We start from the raw sequence: 23549 nt of genomic DNA, 5'->3' as shown, positions 1-23549 counted from the left end.
GGGCGCTGGCCTCAGAATGCAGAGGCCTGGGCTCTGTCTCCTCACAGAGAGCCGACCCTCAGAGGCTCCTAAGCAAGGCCACAGGGGTGAGACCGGTGGCTTTTGTAATTTTTAAATTGTATTATTATTTTGAGACAGGGTCTTGCTCTGTCTTCCGGGCTGGAATGCAGTGGTGCAATGGTAGCTCACTACAACCTCCACCTCTGGGCTCAAGCAATCCTCCCACCTCAGCCTCCTGAGAAGCTGGGACTACAGACGCGCGCCACCATGCCTGGCTAATTTTTAACTTTTTTTTTGTCAAGATGGGGGTCTCCCTATGTTGCCCAGGCTGATCTCGAACTCCTGGGGCTCAAGAGATCCTCTCGCCTCAGCCTCCCAAAGTGCTGGGATTACAGGTGTGGGCCACGGTGCCCGGCCAACCGGCAACTTCACCAACGACTTGAACACGAAGCAGAAGGATTCCGAGAAGAAACGGAGCCGTCACAAAGCGTGTTTCGACCAGTTGGGCAACTCCAGACCCAGAGCCGGGCAGACAGCACCTGTTCTGTCTTCTCGCGTCAGCTGTTTCTCTGTGTCTTCGGAAGGTGGGCCCTTCTGGAATCGGGTCTAGCGTGGGCGCTTGGGCCTCCACTGATGAGTATGGACAGTGGCCAGGGGTGCTCACCCCTCCTGTCATTCCAAGGCCCCCTTCCCAGGGCCCAAAGCTGGGGCATGACAAGGTGGCAATGGGATTGGGGAGTCTCTTGACCAACTGCAAGTGGCTTTTGACACCCCCAATCCCAGCTGAGTTGTCAGACCAGGCAGACTGCGTGGCCGGGAAACTGGCCCCTGGCGCTGTGGAGTGGTGCTGGGGCTGAGCACCACTGCCCCACTGGCACTGCCACCCGGGGTCTCTGCCCTCCAAGGGGCGTGGTCCCTGACAGAGGCCGTGCCAGCCTCATCTTTGAGCCTTCACCCCTTCCAAGACTCACCAGGCGAGGGCAGTTCAGCCCCCTCAGCTCAGAGGGACCTGGGGGAGTGGGGGGGTCTAGAGTCCTCCCAGAAACAGCGTCTCAGAAGGGAGGAGGATGGAGGCAGAAGGCAAGGTGGCGGCCAGGGCCAACCCAGAGCATCTCCATCCAGTCCTCAAACTTCAGGAGCATTTTTCTACAGAACCTTCCAGAATTTGTGCCAAATAACAACAGAAAGGCGGTGAGAGAAGACAGATCCATGATCTGCCTGTGGCCTGACTGCCCATGGGCCAGGATGCCTGCTGTGACCACCAGGGAGACACAGGGACCAATGTCCTTTGTGAAGGAGGCAGGCACTGGCTTCACAGAGCCGCCCTCCTAGGAACTTGGGGATGGGAGAGTGGTGGGAAGCAGGACCCGCCCAGACACAGGTGCAGGCGATTGGAAGGTGTGGGCAAGGGCCCCCTATGAGGGCAGAGGACCTGCTCCTGGACAGCCTGGCACATCCAAAATATACACCAGGCACCAGGGAAGTGGCCCGCTCAACCTGTGAGGAAACGGGCTCAGACCCGGACTCCAGAGTCCCACTGGAATTGGAGCCATAGTGGCCCTATGGTCCCCGGAGTGAGCGTGAGCTCAAACCTGGATCCAGCAGCCCTCCAGGTGTGCAGATCCACACTTGGGATGGAGCCAGTGTCTTGGGTCCACGTTGTGGGGCTTGGGGGACAGAAGAGGCAAGGTCAGACTAACAGCACAGCCCGGTCCCCAGTGGGCCCAACACCTGGCTCCAGTGCCTATGGAGCTCCCCGGGGTTCTCCCCAGGACCCCGACCGCCAGTCCCCACGAGGCTGTCATCCTTACCAGCCCCAAAAGCACACACACCCGAAGGAGCCCAAGCTGGCACCGCAGTCAGGCGGGAAAGGCCTGGGCTGCAGCTGCTTGCTGGGGTCACCTTTTGACTATAATTGAAGCGCCCAGCAGGGCAGGAGAGGACCACACAGAAGGTCAGGGCCAGAGCCATACCCAACAGTGAGAGGAGCCCCGGGCACAGCCAGCCAGAGCCCACAAGCTTCCGGGAGGGGAGAAGGAGACCATGAACCCAAGGAGGAGACCCAGTAGAGAAGGCCCAGCACCCAGAGCACGAGGCAGGCTCGGTGGACCCCTGGCCCCGCCATGCAGCCGGGCCCTCCCCACCCAGGCTGCGTGACTGAGGCCAGAGGGCCCTGTGGAACCACTGGAGAGGCCAGTGACCGCACAAGAACGCCAGGCAACTTACTAACTCTAGTCAGGCGGCTCAGAATCTGGCCACTTCCACATTGGCGCTGCAAGGAAACACAAGGCTCAGTTGGAGGCAGCATGGGGTCTGAGGACTCGGGGGTGCAGAGGAGGGGGGACCACGGGCGAGCTGCCAGGAGACCCAGAACCCTGGAGCACTCGGAGTCGGCACACAGCTGGGGCTCTGGCTCTCCCTGGATGGCACCTGCAGAGCCTGCCTCACTTGCGGGCCTGGAGGGAGCCAGGAGCCTGCCTCGGCTGCAGACAGCCAGCCCCCCGCAGAGCCCGGGCAGCGTGAGTGACTGTCACTGGGGCCAGCACTGTGTGCAAGCCCAGGTTATCTAGCAGGCGACTGGGTGCCGAGAAAATACCTGGCAGAAGCTGGCACACAGCGGGGCCCCCACGGCAAAGACGCACGCTGGGAACCGGAAGGAGGTCCATACCCAACTCGTGCAATAAATAAAACTTTTATTCAAACAAGTAACTGCAGTACAGGGCACAATTCAGATTTTTTAAAAAAGGAAAGGAAACAGGAAAAAAATATGTTCAGCACTTTACATCTTCATACAAGTGTTGCTGTTTTGTGTCTACATTCATCCATTGAGCATGGAATCCCCTGGATTTGAAATCTTTAGCGGAGCGGGAACGCCGGCGCGGAAGGGTCTCTACACAGGGCCCGGTCCGCCCTTGCGTTCTCCTTAATGTCAAACGGTCCGCATCTTGAGCTGCTTCCCACACAAACACTACCAGCCACGTCCCAGGCCACGGGGAGGTGTGCGAGAGGCTTTTGCTAAACCACATCAGATAAAGGAGCGCCGCAGCTTCCCAGGGGCTCCCACCAGCGGGCAGGCTGAGCCCGGCTGTGCCCTGCACTCAATTCCCCAGAGTTCAGTGTGGGAAGAGACAATACCAGTAGCCACTGAGTCCACTGTGTTTGTTTCTAAAGTCACCAAGACACACAAAAAGACGAGAGCGTTTAGGAAGAACCAGGCAGGAACCGCCTGTTTGCCCCAGGTCGGGGGCGTGGGTGCGGCGTGCCCAGAGCTGCCCTCACCCGGCCGGGCCCGGCCTGCACACCCTGCTCGGAGCAGCCAGATAGCCCGGGGCAGCCTCGATGCCCTCACAAGGCTGGTCAAAGGAATGTGGGGGTGGGGTGGTCTCTGGAGGTCTTTGGAATGTCCGTGTGCGGCCAGCTGGGCAGCACCTGCCCCGACCTTGCTCCCGCCAGTGCCGAACGGGAGGCGAGGCCACCCTGCCGCGCTGCTCTATGTACACCTGGCCCGCAGCGTCTGGAGGGAGAAGCCCTCAGGTGCCCGGGCCCGGCCTCCCTCACAGGAGCGGCCGGCTTCCTCAGGAGGCCCCTCGAGCTTGGCACGAGCCCCCTTTCTCTGTGCAGCCCTACACAGGGGCCGGGGGAGCAGGGACCCCAGCACCTTCCCTGTACGGACAGAGGCCATCGCGCTGGGGAAGTCGGATGCGAGAAACAGCGCACACCGAGTCCATGCAGATTGGTTTTTGTTTTTCAGGAAAAAAAAAAAGTCCTTTTTCCTGTTTTTCATTTTTTTTTTTTTTTTTTTTAAGATTTTTCTTTTTCTTCAAACTTTAGACCTGGCTCACGGCGAGCCTTAGAAAAGCAGTGAGTGCCACAGACACTGCAGGGTGGGGCCGAGGGTGCCCCGCACGGCCCAGCAGGTCCTGCCTGGCAGTTTCTGCTCAAAAGGCTGGGACACACAGGGTGGGGCGCGTAAACACGGGGCGGGGTGGGGGACGGATGGAGCAGCACCATGGACCCTGGGGGATCACAGAGTCTGGGGTCACCAACCAAAAGGCAAGGGGCAGGTGGAAAAGAAAAACAACCCAAGAACAAACCAGCGAGAGCTGAGGAGGAAAACGGACGAGACCAGGGGGAAGGCGCGGAAGCTCTTCAGAGCAGCGGCTGCCCGGGGTCAGCGTCCTCACACTGTGGACACCAGCGTGCCGCTGCCACTGCGAAACAAAGCACAGGACGGCTGCCTGGCTGCACGACGCTGCCCAGCCACAGGCGGCGAGTCTGCCCGCACCGAGCAATGCCCCTTTCAGCAGCTCCCGTTGGCCTCCTGACCCTCCAGGAAGGCCCAGGACAAGGGCGGAGCACAGGCTGGGGGCAGAGGAGGCTGCAGCCCCAGCCATGGATGCCAGCCTCAGCCACCCTCCCCAACCTTGCCCTTGCCTGACAGGGATGGATGGGGCCGGCCAGATGCGATGAAAGAGGGGCAAGGCCCAGGGGGGGTCCCGTGTCACTCGGAGAGAGCAGGAGACCCTAGGGGACGTCCCCGGCTCTGGCAGGGGTGAAGGGCCAGGCTGGGCCCTAAAGGAAGAAGAGGTGGCCCCAGGTCCTAGGAGAGGGACCTGCCCCACCCAGCCTCTTCACACCCACCCACGTTCCCAAAGACGGGTCTGAAAGCCCCTTACCTGCTCATGGACCGTGCTCCATAGTCATCCAGGCCCTGGGGGCAGAGGTGGAAACATGTCAGGCCCGGTGACGGGGCCTGTGGTCACCCCCACCCAGTGCCTGTACACACCCACAGATGGTGATCCTGCCTGAGCAGGGTTCAAACCGTGTTCTTTTGGAAGGCTCCCCATCTCCTGGCCGCAGCACTCAGAGACCTGCCTAGAGCCCTGGTCCCAGTGGTAATGACTGCCCAAGTTAATGGGGATACCTCCTCCAGCCAGCTGCCACCTGAATTTGTGTGCTTGTTGCACACTCCCAAACAGATGCAAGACCTGACACCCTCCCCCCCGCCCGTCCCCAGGGCACCTGCAGCACCTCACCCATGCCTGGGCGGGCCCCTGGGACCCCTCCCGTCTGGCTCGTGGGACCCAGGCCCAGACCCCGACCCCAGCTGCAGTTTCCTGGAAACTTGTCACATGTACCATCCCGGCCCCCTGGGAGGGTGACACTGCCTGGGAGGAGCGCCCAGGTGTGGCGCTGGGGCTGGCTGTGCCCTTTATCTGCCAGCATGGCCTGGCCCAGGGCCTAGGACAGGTGCAGACCCCTCCTTGGCTCTCCCAGTACTGAACCCACCCCAGAGGCTGACCTGTGGAACACCCGTGGCCCAGAGCCCAAACCTCTCCAGGTCACCTCCCGCGGCCTCAGCTCAGGCTGTCAATCTGGGGGCCCCTCACTTGTGGATCAATAGCTGAGTAGTCACCCAGGCTACATGTTATCTTAGAAAAAGGTGGGTTCTTTTTTTCTCTCTACCCACTGCCTGAGGCCCAGCCCTGGAGACCAGCCCCGGGAACAAAGCTGCTAGCCCGGCCAACATCCCACAAACTGGACCTCCGGCTGAGGAGCCCCAGACAGACAGGAGTCTCCAACCCTCCAACCCCAGGAACCTCCCTGGATGGCGCGGGCTGGCACCCGGCAAGTTGCGATGCACACTCACACCCTGCCCCAGCCTAGACACCAGGACCGCCATGATTCCGGGCTTCCGAGGACCCACACGGGGCCTAGGACCCAGGCCCGGATCCTCCATCTCTGGCCTCCCGGCACCAGATGGCCCAAATCCAGGGTCACACTGACTGGAAGGGTCAGCCACATGCCAGGCTGAGCAGCAAGCACTCCCATCGCATGGATGTGACTGAGGGAGCCCCATGGTTCTCACGAAGAGATCCTGAGGCCCTGGCTCTCCCAGAAGGCGGCGGTGTCCAGGCCCACGTCGAGGCCAGCCACTTCCCAGCCCAGACGCTGCCCCCTTGGGCTGCCCCCAGCCCCAGCGTGCTGACACAGGGAGCCTGCTGGGGCGAGGCGGGCAGCCTTGGCTGAAGCAGGAGTGTGTACATTCCCAAATCATGCAGCCTTCACCCTAGGTCTGTCCAAAGAGACCCAGACCCCCAGGCACCTGGCCCCTCAGCGGAGGCTCCAACGTGGGACTGCAGGCTGAGCCCACTGTTCCACCTGCGGGCCCCTCCCAGCCCCAGCCGCGCCCACTGACCTGGGAGAAGGCGGGCACGGCCACACTGTAGGGCCTCTGCTTGAAGCCGCTGGCCGTCTGGGCGGGGAAGGCCCGGGAGGCGGCGCCGTAATCGGGGGGCGGGATGGCCAGGTCGTCCTTGTCCAGGAGGTTGCCCGTGCTGCTGCTCTTCCCTTGCTGCAGGCTGTAGGGACAGGGACTCAGAGGCGGCCCAACAGGCCAGACACCCCCAACACGCCCCACAACCCTGTGGCTCCCTGGACTGCCCACCCTCACCTACCCCACGCCACATGCGGGGAGGCTGCTCTCAGGCCAAGGCTGCAGCCCTGGGGACCATGGGCCGGGCCAGTCTGGCCTCCCTCCCTCCTCCTGACTTGAAGCTGAGCCGGGAGGACTCCAGAGGGGCTGGGCTGCCACAGCAACCCCCGACTCTCCCAGCAGCCATGTACCCCACTTTCAGCTGCGATTCTCTGAAGGCTGGGAGAAGCTGGAGGACCTGGGACAGCCAGGTCCTTGCACACCTGGCCCCCAGGGGCTGCCCCCATAGCACCTGCTGCCTGCACTGGTGTCCCCACGGCTCTCGGGCCCCACCGCACAGGGCACCACCATGCCTCCACCCTGAAGGCCTCAAGCGTCCAGCTCTCAGGGCCACTGGGGATGGCCCTGCGGTAGCAGACAAGGAGCCGGAAGCCCAGTCGAGCAATCCAAGCCCAGGGACCTGGTGTCATCACAGCCCCTCTCCCAAGCTGGGATCTTACACTCCCGTTGGGCCCAGCGCTCACCTCATGTGCAGCCTGTCACTGCCGTCGCTGTCCAAGACCCGGGTGTAGGAGAAGGGAAACCAGCCCCGCCTGGAAGAGAGGCCCCAGGTAAGAGCCATGCTCAGCCCAGAGGCTCCCCATCCCCCATCGACCACCATCCAAGCACAAGTCCCTCTAGCTCCCCAGCATGGCTTCGAGGCTGTCTCTGGAGGAAAAGACAGTGCTCCAGGGAGACCAAGACTGCAGCCCGCTCCCACTGTGTGCTCAGCCTCAAGGGCAAGGTGGCCCGGGCTGTCCTCAACCTGGTGGGAGCTGCCGGCCCCACCAGACCCAATTGCAAGGCCTCAGAGCCCAAGCAGAGCAGTTGCTCTTGCCTCGCAGCCCCAGTGCCATGCTAAGCCACAGATGGCACCCAGATTGGAGTGGCCACTGGAAGAAAGATGGAGCAGCCTCCTGGGAGACCCCCTGCCCTCGGCCCCCTCCCCAGAGTGGTGGCTGCCAGGCCAAGCTTAGGAAGGCACAAATGTCAGGGCCTTTTCCCATCTTGCCAAGAGACACATCCGCACAAACACGGCCCTGGGAACGCAGCCCCCAGGTCCAGCGAGGGTGGCACCCTGGCCCAGCCTCTCTGCAACAGCATTCAGTAAACTGGGGAGGTGTGGCCCATCTGACTCCATAGGTGACTTCTAGAACTCCAAACTGGGAGAGCCCATCTGGCATGTGGCAGAGCTGAAAGCCAGAGAAAGCCTGCGGTCTCAGCATGGCCAAGCCCTGCTCTGCACCTGCAAACTGTGGGAAATGATGCCCACCACAGGGCTTCGGCTGGATGTGCTGAGTGTGTACATGTGTGGGACACCACCCTGCGCCAATCTGAGTGGCACAGGGAGGTGATGGAGCAAGGAGGTCACTAGACTGTGGGGAAAGACCCCTGCCGTGGGGGGAGACAACCACCATGGGGGGGAGATCCCAGCCACCAGCCACGGGGGAAGACAACCACCATGGGGGGAGACCCCAGCCGTAGGGAACGACCCCTGCCGTTGTGGGAGATCCCTGCCATTGGGGGAGACCCCTGCCGTGGGGGGAGACCCCCCCTGTAGGGGAAGACCCCTGCAGGGAGGTGGTTGGGGTGAAGACCCCTGCCAGGGGAGAAGACGCCTGTTAGTGGCAAAGACCCCAGGTCACGCTTGCTCTTACTGCCCAGGTCTTCTACGGCGAGGACCCGCAGCCTGCACAGTCAGTCTAAACACAAGGTCCCAGTGCATCTGAGTGTTGCTGCCCCACACACTTGCTGCAGGCAGCGGCTGCCTGGAGCCCGCCCCCGAGGGACACTCACATCTTGGTCTTCTCGCTCTCTCCGTAGTGCCAGCCGTCACGGGCCTCAGGCACCAGCAGGGTAATGAGGTCGCCCTCCTTGAAGCTCAGAAGAGTGCTGTTGTCCCCGGCAGCGTGGGAGAAGATGGCCTTCACCCGCATGCGGCCGTTGCGCTCCAGGCCGGCCGCCATGGAGCTCGAGCGAGGCAGAGTCTTGTTCTCGGCTGCTGGGACAAGGGACAGGTAAGGGGACTGCCCCCGGCTGGCTGGGCAGCAAAGCCCAGGGAGCCTGGTTGAGGTGCTGAGAGCACAGCCGCCTGCACCCCAGGTGGGCAAGTGGGCTAAGCTCCCCGGAGCAGCAGCTGCCTGCTCCCAAGTGGCTCCCGCCTGCATGGGCCTAACCCTGTACCCCACTCACACCCCCACTGAGCACCAGAGGCTTGACAGGTGGGAGCTGGATGCTGGGCAGGCACACGTGTGTACCACATGCATGTAGGCACACATGGTCACACACTTGTGAGCCTCGGGGTCTCCCAGGCCCCTATTCAGGGGTGTGACGTGACTGTAGGGTCTGGGGAGGCACGTCCAGGGACCCCAGCCCAACACCCCAGCGGAGCCCTTACTGGTGGCATAGCTGTTTTTTGGGGTCACGCTCTTGCGCACGGGGAGTGTGTTGGAGTAGGAGTCGCTGAGCTTGCTCTGAGACTGTGGAGGAGACAGGGATTTGGGCTGGGCAGCCTTGCGGTCAGCCCACGGGCTGTAGTCCTCGCTGTCCGGGCCTGCGACGCCGTTCATGATGGGTGTGCTCTCCTGGGCAGACATCCGCTGCAGGGAAGGGGGCAGAGCAGGCTGTTGCTGGAGCCCACCCCAGGCAAGGCCAGGGGGAAACAAAACCCTCCACCCCCTTAGCAGGGGCCCTTGGGCTCTGCACCCTGGCCGCCCCCCACCCTGACAACAAGCTGCCCTCCCACCCACACCCGTGAAGCTTTCCAGAGGCCACAGACTCACCCCCACAAACGGTGCCAGCTCAGGGGGCACCGGCAGGGGCTTGGCCCCCGGAATGGGGTCCGAAATGACCAGGTTGGACTTGGAGGCCGACAGGGTGCTAGGGAGGGTGGCGCCATTGCTGGCCACCTGCTGCATCAGCTGCACGGCGCGCTCCGGGATCTTGCTGGGGTCGGCACAGGCCTGTTGCCACAGCGGCAGCTTCTGCGCCAGCAGTTCCTTGCCCTGAAGTGGAGGAAGCAGGAAGGGAGGGGTCATGGCTGGCTCAGGCTCCTGCAGCCAGGCACAGCCCTGAGGGCCCTCCCTGAGCACCCTCTGGGGCTGGAGGCTGCTCTTCACCAGGTAGTGCCTCTCAATGAGACAGGCCACCCATAAGCCTCTGACCCCAACCCACAGAAAGGGCTGCTGGAAAAGGGCCTGGGATGCGACCACAAGCCGTGCAGTCGGGGGACCTCCAGGGATGAGAGCAAACCCAGGCCCAACCCCTGTGGGGCCCATCAGGGCCTGGAGGAAGGAGGAATGGACAGGGGCGCACAAGATGAAACGCCGGTGAGCAAATCCCAGAGTGCTAGGAAGGCGTCCCGGGTGGCCGGGGGAGGGGGCAGTGCTGCCCAGTGGGGGTCAGGCCTGGCTGCTGAGGGCAGGAAGGCAGCCCCGTCGGATACACTGAGGCACACTGCTCCATCCACTGCCCTTGGGCCCAAAAGCCCGCTCTCCCTCGGGCATATTCTGCAGCCTGCTGGGCACAGACCAGCTGAGCAGAGTGGGGACAGAGGAGGAGGAAGCCACAGGCATGGAGAAAGGTGCTGGGATTGGGGGCCAGCCACGCCTAGGTCCTGGGAGCTAATGAAGTAGCTCCTGCCCCTCCTGGCCACTTGGCCTAAGCAGGCTGCAGGGCCTGGATTCCCGGGACCCCCAGACCCTTAAGCCATGGGCCAGAACTGCTGTGTCTCTGGCACCTCTAGGGGCCTCTCCGGCTTTCACTGCTCCCCCCACTCATTCCTGTTCCCTTCTACACGTGGCTGGGCACCCACGTTGGGGACCACGGAGGGTGCCCAGAAGGACGACAGCCCTTTTGAGCAAGTCCTCCCCACGCCACCCCCACCCCTCTGCTGCTGGCTTAGACCAGGGGTCAGCAAACCACAGCCCGAGGGCTGGCCGCCTGTTTTGTCAACAAAGTTTTATTGGAACACAGCTGTGCATCTATTTGTGAATCATTCATTCCTGGCTGCCCTCACATTGCAGTAACAGAGCTGGAAACTGCATGGCCCACAGAGCCAAAAGCACAAACTTTGTGGCCATTTAGAACGTCTGCCGAGCCCTGACTTAGATCAGTGGTAGAGGAGTGAGTCTTGGGTGGCGCGGAGAGGCCAGCAGGGACCAGGACTAGGGGAGATGGCCGGGGGACACCGACCTCACAACAGCAGGCCCTGACGCAGCGGCCACAAACCAGCGTCACACCCCCACCCTGAGAGCCCCAAGGGAGGCCCAAACCCAAGCACCAGGGAGCTACTACGAACTGCCCTGGGAGGAGGCTGCCCTCACACCCTGGCCCCCAGCCCAGAGGCTTGTCCAAGTGGGTCTGTGGGACACGGGCCTCTTCCACACACGCCCGGGGGCCCACGAGCCCAGGACCTCAGCTGTTGCCACCGCACAGGCACATCCCGCAACCCCTCCTGGGAGACAACGGCACCTGTGGCAAGCAGCCCGGCTTCCCCGCCCTCCACCCCTGCAGGCAGCACCCCAGCCACTGACAGCCCCGCTCTTGCTCCCTGGCCCTGTCACGGGGCCTGGCCCCCGCCAGAGGGCGAAGACGCCCGTCACTGTCCTGGGTCTAGCAGGTGGGAGGCCTGTGCTCCACAGCGCTCCCTGCCTGGCAGCTAGGGCAGCACAGCCTGTCACCTATGAGTCCTCCAGTGGCGAGGTTGCCTCCAGGGGTCACAGGTGCTGCTGCTGTCCTTGCCTGCACCTGCCCACAGCGCCCAGCAGGCCCAGGCCGGCAGGAGGGGCCTCTCCAGGGAGGGAAGAGCACTTGTCTCCTGGCTGTCCCCAGGCTGTGAGGACTGGAGCACTGGTTCCGTATCACGTGTGTGTGTGTGTGCGTGCGTGCACGCACGCACACATACATGAGCGTGATGGGTGGGGGGAACAAGTGTCAAGGTATAGCCCGTGGATTCCTGGGACTCTTTATTTTAGAAAGACATGACCAGGGCCTCCCCGGTGGGCTTGGTTCCTGAACTACATCTTCTAAACTCTTGAAATGTTCCAGAATGTTCCAGGGGACACATCTGATCCCATCCCAACTCCTACCCCTGGACTATGGGTGAACAGGGGCCTGCTGGCCCTGCCTGTTCCCTGTGGGGAGTCTGGCCTCTGGGCCTTGCCTGCTCTGGGGGCTAAGTCAGCCTCCTAGGAGGGGATCCCGTTGCTCGCATGGGGGCTCAGGACATCCGTGGAGGGGGCTGCTGCAGCCCATCCCTGAGGAGCTCGCTCCTGCTTTAGCAGGGCCAGGCTTGGTCCTGGGACATGGTGGATCCCAGGGCGGGATTCCCCGACAAGGAACGACCAGGCTGGGGATGCCGGGAACACAGGGCCGCAGGCCTGTGCCGGGGTACGCCTAGCGGGAAACACAGGGCCAAGAGTCTACCGGCCCAAGGAGGGGCCCTCAACAGACGACGGGCAGAGGGGTCTCTCAGAGGTCACGAGGGCAGCAGCAGCATGTGGCCACCACCCAGGGCCCCACCTGGGACCCCAGTGGCTCAGGGGTGCAGGCAGAGGTGGTAGAGGCGCAGGTCACCAAGAGCCTGGGAGCCAGGGGAGGACCCTGTGACCAGGTGTGAGTCCCAGGGAGGCCCCTCAGGAGCAGCGTGGGACGGACGGGGGGGCTACCTGAGAGCCAGGCAGGGTCCCTGGCTGCCCAGGAAGCAAAGAGATAGGGCAGGTTCGGGTTGGGTGAGGGGTGGCAGGTCCACGTAGGACAGCTGAGCTGTGGCAGCTGCTGGACCTAGGACTGGTGTCACAGTTGTCTTGGGTGGCCTAGGGGCCCAGTGGCACAGTGGTCTTGGGGGGCTGGGGACCCAGGCTCGGGGCTGGGAGTCCTCAGCACCTCGGGTGAGCAGAGCCATGAGCTCAGAGGCTGTACCCCAGGACTGTGGATAGAGGGGCCACAGGAGGAGCAAGTGAAGACACTGAGGCCACCCACCAGGCGCCCCACCGGGACTCCTGCACCCAGCATGACCATCCCCTGCCTGGCGTCAGCCTGCACCTCCCCAGGACATGGCTGTGGCAGAAGAGCCAAGAACATTCTAGAAGAATGTTCTAGAAGGCCTTGAAAGCCCATCAGACTCTCCCTGGTTGCAGGTGGCAATTTCTAATGCGAGTCTTCAAAATGCCTGCACCCTGTGACCTGGTAATTCTCCTAGAACTTCATCCCCAAGAAAACCCGAAATAAAAGAGAGTTCGAGCCTGGACACCGCCCCGGTGTGTTCACGGGGCTGGGGCTGCGGCAGGGGCCTGGGTCATCTCTGCCAGCGAGGCCCAGCGCCGGCACAGCGCAGCCCCCAGCTGCCTCACCTTGGAGTGGTAGGCCGCGGAGTTCTTGGCCACGGCGCACTGCTTCTCCACCAGGAAGCAGAAACGCCTGCGCTCCTCTGTCAGTGCGGTCTTGTAGCCATCGGACACGTAATTCTCCAGCTCGCCCTGCTTGTTGCTGATGGCGTCGATGTACTATGGAGGGAAAGGGAGAAAGGCTCAGCCAGCGGCGGAAGGACGTCTGTCAGGACCGGTTTGGGGCAGCCCCACGGACTCAGTCAAAGGACATGTCTCATTCGTGCAGAGCAGCTGGAAACAAAACAGCATCTGTGGCCACTCAGGAGACAACCGCACCCCCAGGAGGCTTCAGCTGCCCTGGGACCACTCAGGAGACGCCCGATGGCCACATCCCCGGAAGGCTTCACTGCCCCAGGACCACTCTTGGTGAGTGGAGGGTGCTGCCTCCAGCGGGATGCTCTGGCAGGGGGCCGGCCTCACCTCCTCAGGGCTCCCGCTGTGGGGTGGGGTCGTGTGCACCTCCCTGTGGCCAAGGCACAGAAGCCTGGGTGTGGATACGCCCCAGCTCCATGGTCCCCAGGACAGCTTCTTGGTCTTCCCCTATTGCCCGGAGAACTCTCACGTGTGCCTCTGCCTCCAGGGCCCCCTCCATCTCAGCCATCTCAGCCCCAGCACGAAAGGCAGGAGAGCTGGAGTCCAGGACACTGGCCAAGGACCCCAGCGAAGCCCTCTCCTGCAGAGGGGACTCCAGGCGCATGTCATCTCCTCTCCCACCCGGCTTGGGCTCTGAATGACCGGGAGCAGGACGCTAAGACATCTGGCCGACTGGTTTCCGGATGAGCGCACACCAAGGGAGAACGTGAGAAGGAAGTAAGTTCACGGGGAGGATCAGACAAGAGGTCACTGAATGGAGACTAGGAGCCCAGAAAGCAAGACCAGCGTCCACGGGGACAGCAAGGTCAGATCCACAGGCCACGCCTTTCAGAACAGGGTGTGTCCAGGTGAGGGGCCAGCACAGAACCAGGAATGAGGAGTAGGCCTGATTGCTGCCCTTCCACCTTGGAGCTGCTCGAGTGCCCACCTGGGTGTCCCCGTGGGATGGGGGGACACGGAGAATGCGTCCCGGACAAATGCGGAAGCTTTGGAAACCCCCTCAGCCCTGGCAGGTGCTCTTGGGCACAGGAAAGACAGGTAGTCAAGTCAGACCCTAGAACCAGGGGCAGCCAACAGGCGGTCCCCACCCTGACCCGGCGGTCAGCCCCTCTGCAGCCCTTGCAGCTGTGGCCCTGGCTCTCACCATGGTGGCTGTCAGGTCTTGGCCACTCTGTGCTTCTTGGTGGACACACAGTCCTCCCAGAAAGGGTTCCAGCCAAAACGACAGAAACTCCTCCAGCCAAAATGATTTCTCCAAAAGGAAAACTGAGTCTCAACCTGATACAACCTCCAGATCCAGCTACTGATTCTGAACACACCAGGACGGGGGGTACCAGAGCTTCAGTTTGGGAAGATGGAAAGTTCTGGAGATGGATGGCGATGATCACACAACCACATGAATGTACTAATGCCGCTGAACTGTGCACTTAAAAATAGTTACCGTGGTCAACTGTATTAGTTACGTATATTTTATCACAATTTAAAAAACTCTTTAAAAGAAGTAGTGCAAGCAAAACCAGACCAAGAGACTGTAGCTGAGCCCAGGCCTCTCCAACGTGAGCCTCAGGAGGAAACTGGAGAGGGGGAGTTTGGGGGAGAGAGGGGGGAAGAAGCTGAGGGCGGCCGCTGCCTCCCAGGCCCCGGACCATGCTCCCATCCTGGGCAGAGGCGCCTCCCAGCCTGCCCATGGGTACAGGGCTTGCTGTATGACTCACCTGGCCAACAGGGCTGTGCGTGGAAGTGACAGGCCCAAACCCCAGGGCTCTCTGCCTCTGTCCCTCCGGGAGAAGCATGCCTCCCCACCCCCCGCCGGCCCCTCCATGACCCCAGCTGGCGGATCATGTGCCTGAGGTCTGGGGCAGTGCGTGACACCACAGCCCTATGGCACAGATGACACCCGGCACCCGGGGTTCCCGATTCCAGAACCCCAGCCTGACAGTGGGAGGGCTCGACTGGGACCCTGGATGTCAACCACTGTCTGGTTTTGTAGGCTGGAAACTTTCCGTCCCAAAACGCTGATGAGGCTGTGGGTGGCTGGTGAGGGCGAGGGAGGAGCACCCAAGGCACAGACCCTGTCCCCAGGGACACCCCCAGGCCCCTCCTGGGTGGCCGCAGGGGGCTAGCTGCTTTAGCAGGGAGCCAGCTTCTCCTCTGCCAGGAAGGTCTTTCCAGCTCTCCTCTGTGTCGCCTCTCCTCCTGTGCCTACCTGCCTCGGGCTGAGCCCCTACCGGCCTAAGGCAGACCCTCCACAGCAGGACTCAGACCCCCTGTCCACCGGGATCGCCCGTCAAGGAGTGGTCAGTTCAGAATCGGCTCTTAAGAAGATGCGGCCTCCGCAAGGGGGCGGCCTCCCCCGCCTGACTCAGCCTCTCGGCCGCCCCGCCTACAGCTCTGACTCAGCGTGGGTGGGCAGCGCTGGGCCGGGTGGGTGGCGGGGAGGGGAGCGGAGCAGCCTGTTCCCTCGCTGCCTACCCCCGCAAGCCTCCACTACAGGGGTGAGAACCAGCCTGGCGGGGTGTGGGTCAGTCCCAGCACTACCACCGGCTCTGCCTGCTCGCCAGTGTGAGCAGACCATGCTGTCCCCACGACCAGAGCCTGCCCAGCCACATCCCCCAACACGGAGCCTGGCGCTCCCCTGCCCTTGCAGCTCACCTTGCTTTCCCACACTAAACCCCACCTGCCCCTCAAAACAACAGGCTTGCTACTCCTATCCCCAATAGGCCTTGACCCTCCAGAGGCGCTGCAGGACCTGGCCACACGGTCACCCAAAGGGGACCTGAGATGGCATTTGGGAAGTGAGAAGTTTGATCACAGGTGAGAGGCCCTGCAAGGCAGCCTTAAGCAGACTTTCCAGCAAGCTCTGCTCCACGCTGAGGCCTCTGCCGCCAACCCCTCCTCTCCTTTCTCCTTCTCCTCCTCCTTCTCCACTTTCTCCTCCTCCTCCTCTACTTTCTCCTCCTCCTCCTCCACTTTCTCCTCCTCCTCCTCCACTTTCTCCTCCTCCTCCTCCTCCACTTTCTCCTCCTCCTCCTCCTCCTCCACTTTCTCCTCCTCCTCCTCCTCCTCCACTTTCTCCTCCTCCTCCTCCTCCTCCACTTTCTCCTCCTCCTCCTCCTCCTCCACTTTCTCCTCCTCCTCCACTTTCTCCTCCTCCTCCACTTCCTCCTCCACTTTCTCCTCCTCCTCCTCCTCCACTTTCTCCTCCTCCGCCTCCACTTTCTCCTCCTCCGCCTCCACTTTCTCCTCCTCTTCCTCCGCCTCCACTTTCTCCTCCTCCTCCTCCGCCTCCACTTTCTCCTCCTCCTCCTCCTCCTCCACTTTCTCCTCCTCCTCCTCCACTTTCTCCTCCTCCTCCTCCACTTTCTCCTCCTCCTCTACTTTCTCTTCCTCCTCCACTTTCTCCTCCTCCTCCTCCTGCACTTTCTCCTCCTCCTCCTCCACTTTCTCCTCCTCCACAGCTGGTGCACGAAGTACTTTTCCTCTGGTTACGCAACATGCACCTACCAGGGCTTCCTGCTCCTGCTCCCAAGAACCTCCAGTAACCTCTGAAGCTCCTTCTCCAGGAAGGGGCGGAGTGGGGCAGCCAGATTCGGGGGTACCCTGGGGCCTGGGTAGGGCATGATGGCCGTGGCCAGGACGCCACACTGCAGCCATGGAGGAGGACACCTGAGCCTGCTGTGCTCCAGCCTCAGCCTGGCTGCTGGACTCCTTTCCCGACCTTCAAGATCAAAGGGACTGGGTGGGGAGGGCGTGCTCCGTGAAACAGGTGGGCTTGTGCACAGAGGGGCCTGGAGATGAGCACCCACCCATGCCCCTGCAACACCACTCAGAGCAACACCCAGGCCTGTTCCAAGGCTGCCTGCAGGGTCCTGCCCGCTCCTCCTCCAGGGAATGCCAGGGATGCTGGGGTGCGCCTCCAGGTTCTGAGTGGCCTGTGATGGAGGTGCCTGCTTTGGATCCTGACCTCATGCACAGGAGACAGCTATTTGATGCCCAGAACCCCTTAAGTGGGGCAGCCTCAGGAATGTATGTGAGGTTCCATGGAGAAACTCCCAACGCACCCCATCATGAGGATTCTGTGCCCTCCCTGGGGACTTTTCTAGCGGTGGCCGGCCCGGAGAGCATGGTGGGCAGAGAGCTCAGGGCCAGAGAGCACTCAGCAGGAGATCCGACACCCGGCAAAAGAAACTGAGGCACTGAGAGAAGGCAGGCCCGGGGGGCTGCCCAGAGCCACGGCCTCCACGCGTGTTGCTGTTTAAACAGGACTGGGGGGAAGAGAAGGTGCTGCTTGGAGCGGTCAACCCAGGACAGCAGCGTAAACTAGGCTGCAGGGCCCCCTGGGTCTCCTCACCCTGAGAACGGCACCTTCCAAACTGAGGCCCCAGGAGCCGCTCCAGCTGCCCACCCTACAGGCGGTTTCTGGGTTTCCAGGCTACAGTACTTTCTCACGCTCATGCTCGGTCCCCTGGGGGAGAGTACAGCCAGGGCCACTGGCCTCATTAGCCGGGTACGGCAGCCTCCCTGGCCGGAGAGAGAGTTGGTGTTTTATTTTTAAGGCTTCCACTTACTCAAAGGAGCCCCGTAAATGGCTGGGAGTGGCACACAGGTCACAAGAGAAACCCACGGGAAGTCGGGGGAGAGACAAAGTACGGCTGCACGGTGCTCTGGCGGGGCCCCTCCAAATCCTGGGGACAGGGAGGAGCGATGTTCCCAGAGCTGCAAGGCAGCTCCCGAGGGACATCCTGAGGGACAGGAGCTGACACCTCCTGCCTCGGAGCCCCCACATGAGCATCCGGCTATGGCGGAGCCTGAGTCAGCGCGTGACATGCGGCTGCCACTCTGTCTAGGAACGACAGCTGCCTCTCCTCACCTCCTTTTCCAGGACACTAACTCCTCATACAGAGAGACCATGACAGTGCAGGGCAGATCCTGGAAATCTAGGCCAGGGAGGAGCTTCACCACACAAGGGGCCGGTGCGGGGACGGGGAGGAGAGGAGGTGGCAGCCAGCGCTGCAGGGCCCGGCCAACTCTGACCTGCTGTTGGACGGGGATGACTTATATGGGGCACGTCCGAGCTGTGTGGAAAGTGCAGAGGACAGAGCACGGTCTGGTCTGCACCTCCAACCTGGCAGCCGGCCATTACAACGGCCCTGAGCCTGCCCCATGGGCAGGCAGTCCCAGCGGCTGGCCCCCTCCAGTCCCCGCCCGCCGCTGAGCCACCGGCTGCGTGCTTAGCTGGGTGCCATGGTGACAGCACTATGGAAACACCCAGCTGAAAGCATTTAAGACTCACAAAACGCTCCCACTTAGTCACCCTGGGCTGAACAGCCCCGTGATCAGAGAAGACAAAAGTGATCAGAACACATCTCTCCTCTCCACAGCATGCAGTGACTCAGAGTGGGGGAGGGGCATTCCAGAAAAAACCAAGGCGGCTTTGGTTTACCTCATCCGCCAAGGCTGCTGCAGCTTTCCCACGTTCCTTAAAAATTGCATGCGGCGCCCCCAGATCCCCTGCAGCATATGAATGAGAACGTAATTCTTGGCCTTCAGCTGTCACCATGGGTAACACTTACTCGAAAGGATGTGGCTGCGGACCGGTCAGCTGTGGTGTGTGGGGTGAGAATCAGGTGCCCCAAGTAGCACATGGTCACCGGCCACCTGCAGGCTGCAGCCAGTGGCTGCTCCAAAACCCACTGACCAGGCCTCCTAGGCTGATGGGCACGGTACCCAGGCAGAGGAGGGAGGGCGGCGTGGCAGGTGGTTAAGGAGACGGGAGGACCCTTAAATCTCAGGCTGAACACACGTGCTCTGAGCAAGACCCGGGCTGGGCTGAGCAGAGGGTGAACCGCACCCTCTGGCCCCAGTGGCAGGTGGAAGAGCTGGTCATTCCACTCCCCGAGGAAGGCATTACAGGAAGATCCTCAGGAAGGGAACAGAGCCACTTTGGCAGGATCAGGGATCCATGAGCCCTGAGGGTCCCCATTTTCCTGGGAAAAAGGCCCAGAGCTTTCGGCAGATTGGCAAAGGGTGCCCAGGAACAACAGGTCCCAACAGACCCACAGCTTGGTATTGGGATGGACAGTGTGGTGGGCACATGCCCGCGGGCACAGGAGACAGCAGGCTGCTTCTGTCCACACTGGCGGGCTAGACGCACAAACAGGCTGGAGGACCGCAGACCAAGCTGTCCCCAAGACCCAGCAAAGGGGTGGCCAGATACAGGAGAAGTGGGGGCTAAGATGCCCGAGTGGCCCAGCCCTGAGGCTTGGGGAAGCAGAGTGCCCTACCCCTGGCTGCCCCGGCCCCGGGGACACTGAGGGTCCCTGCGGATGCAGAAGGCCTGAGAGGGCTCCGTGGCTCCTGGCTCCTCACGCTCCTGCTTTTCCTGGTGGGGACCCCTCAGTGATGTTACTCCAGAGAAACAGCGCCACACGGCTGTCCTCACGGGGGGGCTGTCCACAGACAGCCTTTGGCCTGAAGAGCTTTGCGAAAACGAGGATGGGCTTCACCTCCCCTGCACGTCGCCAGACTCCACGCTGGCGATCACCGGCCCTGCTATTATCTTCTCTGAAGATCTGAACGAGGGTGCTTTGTCTCTGCTGTGTTAATTATACACCCCTTTAAATAGCACGCATCTCTCCCCTTTCTCAGACCTCAATCCAGGCTATAGGCCTGGCACACCCAGAGACGGGGCAGTCGGAGGGGGGATCCTGGGGGCACCAATGCTCCGCACCGGCCCCCTGCATTACAGTGAGCAGAGCACCAGTGCCGCTTCCCAGGACCCCCACGATGATCCTGCGGGTGCTACAGAGCCCCCATGGTCTCTGGGAGGCAGTACCCCCAGGAATGCAGGGCCATCTCTCCCTCCTCACTCATGACCGGCCAGCAAGGGCTGCACCTGCCTCACCTGCCTCCTCCATCATCTCAGAAAGGGAACAGGGGAAGGTGACCCAGCAGAAACCCTGGCTCTCCTTGTAGCCCCGGGCATCTCTGTCCAGAAAAGCCCCAGGAGGTGGTGAGTGGACAGGGCAGCGCTGCCCCCCTCTGCAGCAGCAGTTTCAGGCCGCTGAGGAAGCCTCCAGAGCTGGCTGAGCAGGGTTGTCCCAGGGCCAGCGGGTCAAGCCCATGCCCAGTGCGATTCGGAGCAGGGGCCTGGCCTGCCCCACACCACTCCCAGCCTGAGCACCGACTTTTGAGGCCCCAACACTGCTCGGGTCTCGGCTGCCCCATCCTCAGTGCACACGGGTTAGGAAGGACAAGTTGCATCCAGTGGGCTGGGGCTCCCCCCCCACACTCAGGTCCTCGTGCCCACAGCCCAGCCCAGGCAGTGGGTGGGCCACTCCCCTCCCACCCTGGGTTAAAGATGCAGGATGGGGCATGTGGACACGTCCCCTGGGCCCTGCTCCCTGCCCCCGAGGGGTGGGCACAGGCTGGGCTCTGCTCTCAGCCCCATTCCGGGCCCTGTGGACACGGCCACACCCCGCTGTTCTAAGGAGGAGCTGGACCAGGCTGTGACCACGCCTGGCAGACACACTGATAAACCCACAGAGAAGGTGTCCTCTGCCCCAGTGTGTCCACCATGCCTCGTGTGGTGTGGAGAATATTCCCTCCACGCGGATGGGCACGTCTGTCAGCATCTGGCCCAGCAAACGTGACAATGACCACAGTCCTGGGGAGTGAAGGTGCCGCTGCCCAAGGCTGCCAGGGCGGTGCTCCAGGCCGTGCCCCCTTACATAAAGCTCTCCCGTCCTAGTTAACAAAACGCCCCAAATGCTTCCTAACTCCAGTGCCCTGACCTATAACTAAAATTACTTCTTTTCATGGAAATCCCAAAACACCATCTCAATTACAAGCAGTTCCTGAACAACGGGAGGCCCCCCGGCCCAGCCCCGCTCAAGGGCACCCTGGCAGGCAGGCAGAGAAACCCACTCTGCCTGCCTCTCTGGGGCAGGGCCTGGCCAACCTCAAGCCCACCCCTCCCTGTAGCCCCACCTCTGCCCCCAGGGCCTGTGTGGTGTATCCCTGGTTCAACTCAGGCTGCAGGCCTGGCCACTGCCACATAATGAGTCTGGCAGTGCGCATCGGGGGCCTCAGCCTCATGGGCACCCTGGAGCATAAAGCTGCCCCTCACACGTGCCGTGGGCCCAGCCTTGCTGCCCGGCAGCCTCACAGCTCCCAGGAGCCTGGCGCTCCGCACACATGCAGCTCAGGTGGGGTGCAGCTGGCGCCAGGTTTCTGAGCCCACCAGGGACCCCAGCAATCACTTCGAGACACCCAGCTCTTGGGTCGCCAAGGGAACCCACATCTGACAATGACACAGCACACTACACCCCCAAAGACCAGAGTCAGGCACCAGCCACCACCTCCCCTTCATCAGTGGCAGCTGAGGTGGGGGGCCCTGTGGACGGGAGCGCCCGTCCAGCCCACGGAGCTCCCTAAACAGCCTCCACCCACATGCACTGCCCACTCGGCTGCACCACCGGCCAGGCCCCGGCCAGCTCTAGGCTGCCAGGTGAGGGACATGCAGGGCCAGAGACCCCGGGGGCACTAAAGAGTCTCCAAGGGAAAGGCCTCTGTGGCAGGGGCAGCTTGGGAACCGCAGGGAGGCCTCTGCTTCTCTCTGTACATACTCCTGGATGGACACTGGCTTCAGGCCACCCTTCCATGGGGTCACTTCCACTTCCGGCAGTCCAGCTGCCCCCTCCTGCCCGCTCAAGAAAGCAGCCCCAGGAGCCCGAATGGGCCAGACTCCTGTCCCGCACCCCAACGGCGTGTGGACACATCTGCCTTTCTCAGGGTCTTCAGGACAGGGGACAACTGCTACGGTCGCCAGTGACCCCACAGGGCACACACTAGAGGCAGCTGGAAGAGCTGGGGGCAGACAGGTCCAGGGACCGAGGCAGGGATCTCCAGGGTGGCACCATGAACTATACTCTCTGGGTAGACACCCCTGGGCTGCCCCCAGCGTGGGGTGCAGCTACTGGGCTGGTCTGTAGAACAGCTGGGAAGCAACCAACTGCTTTAGGAATGGAGAGGCCAGTGAAGAGGCCTCTGCTTCCCCCAAGAGTACTTCCAACAGGCTCTTTCCCTGTGACCACCAAGACCCTCGCTGACATCCTAAGCCCCAGGACAGTAGCCCCTGCAAGGCAAGCTAGGAGTGAGGGACAGCTAGGAGGCCTGTGGGGTGGGGTGGGGCGGGGCAACATAAGTGGGGGTGGGGTGCACTGGAGGGGCGGGGCCTCCTGCACCAAGGGGTGGGTCCACACAAGTGGGGGTGGGTCCACATGAATGAGGGCGGGGTAGAGTGCACTGGAGGGGCGGGGCTGCACATGAGTAGGTAGGGCCAGCCAGCCCAGTTCCCCAGCCCAGGGTGCTTCCTCTCTTCAGAAGTGGAGAGGACATGCAACAGCTGGGCCCCCAGCGGCCACACCCTAAAGTAGAAGTCCAACAGAGCCCGCTGGCCGGGTTTGCAAAGGCAGTGGGAACCAGCAGGAACAGCCCTGGGTGGCAAGGGGCCTGGAGCAGTGGGGCCAGCAGCACATCCCAGCCAGACAGCCCGGCACTCACCCCAGGACTCACCCCAGGATGGTGGCCGCAGCCTCCCCGCAGCTGGGGGGGCGTACACAGCCACATACCAAGTGCCCCACCCCCTCAAACTCAGATGTGGGGCTGGGGATGCTGACGGCTCCCAGGCCTGGCCTCCTGGCCTTCCAGGCCACTGAGGAGCAGAAAGCACACCGGGGTGTGGCTCCCTCTATTTCCCACCCCAAAATGTTGTTTTGAAATCACTTAACACTTACTAGTTATCCACTGCCTGACCAGCTTGTGCTTGGGACCAAGTGGGACGCAGGAGAAATGAGACCTAGCCCTAGAGGGAACTTGGTGACTTGGGAAAAATCACAAAAATAAAACACCTGTGTGATTAAGAGCTGCAGCCCCGTCTCCCGTTAACTGAGGAAGGAGGTGGATGGGGGAGGAGCAGAGGCGGAGGTCGGTCCAGGAGAGCCCCCACACAGGCACTGTGAGAAGGTTGACATCAGCTTGTCCTGGCCCCACAGCCCTTCCCGTCAGTGCTCAGAAGAGGGAGAAAGGCAGGACATTCCCCCTCACAAATGGGGAAACTGAGGCTCAGAGAAGCTCCAGGGCTTGCTGTGGCTACGTGACCCATAAGGGACAGAGCCGGATCCATGCCTAAGCCTGACACCAGGGCCTTGAGGCTGTGCCCAGGTGGGGACAGGCCAGCCTGGGGCCACCCACAGGTCCCCTGGTGAGTGGGGCGGAGCAGCTGCAAGTTCTGGAGAAAGGACGCTGCTCAGCCAGGGCTGGGGAGCCACAGCAGGGCCCCTGGGACCTGGGAAGAAAGACCAGCACCACACATCTCCCAGGAGGGGCCCTGGGAGGCCGGGAAGATGAGGCTCGCCAAGCATCTCTGTACCGGGTGGCAGAGGCCTTTCCAAGGGGGCCACTGGGCCACCCTCACCTCACACCCACTGCAACCTCCATCTACCATGCGCTTCGGGGCCCTGCCTGCCCTCCCCGCCCACATGGCCCCTGCCCAGACCCACTCACAGGTGCTGGGGGGGACCATTTGCATC

General features: G+C 62.2%; 1 protein-coding gene across 14 annotated transcripts in view; it reads right to left on the bottom strand.

Annotated features, from left to right (window-relative positions):
- The window catches only part of BAIAP2 (BAR/IMD domain containing adaptor protein 2), an 82465-nt gene that overhangs the window by 4297 nt on the left and 54619 nt on the right, over window positions 1–23549 (bottom strand). For 4 of the 14 annotated variants that reach the window (XM_055240827.2, XM_055240822.2, XM_055240829.2 and 1 more), the window contains 7 exons: window positions 12829–12981; window positions 9259–9480; window positions 8874–9075; window positions 8273–8474; window positions 6961–7029; window positions 6200–6362; window positions 4677–4711 (listed from right to left, as the gene is read on the bottom strand). In XM_055240827.2, the coding sequence (XP_055096802.1) occupies window positions 4677–4711; window positions 6200–6362; window positions 6961–7029; window positions 8273–8474; window positions 8874–9075; window positions 9259–9480; window positions 12829–12981 (1046 nt within the window). Of the gene's footprint in view, window positions 1–2226; window positions 2273–2676; window positions 4212–4676; window positions 4712–6199; window positions 6363–6960; window positions 7030–8272; window positions 8478–8873; window positions 9076–9258; window positions 9481–12828; window positions 12982–23549 lie in introns of those variants that run through there. The other 10 variants (XM_055240826.2, XM_055240832.2, XM_055240834.2 and 7 more) reach the window with 6 other exon arrangements.

Source organism: Symphalangus syndactylus, chromosome 14, assembly GCF_028878055.3.
Source record: "Symphalangus syndactylus isolate Jambi chromosome 14, NHGRI_mSymSyn1-v2.1_pri, whole genome shotgun sequence".
NCBI lineage: Eukaryota > Metazoa > Chordata > Mammalia > Primates > Hylobatidae > Symphalangus > Symphalangus syndactylus.
This window is presented reverse-complemented; position numbering and strand designations above follow the sequence as displayed.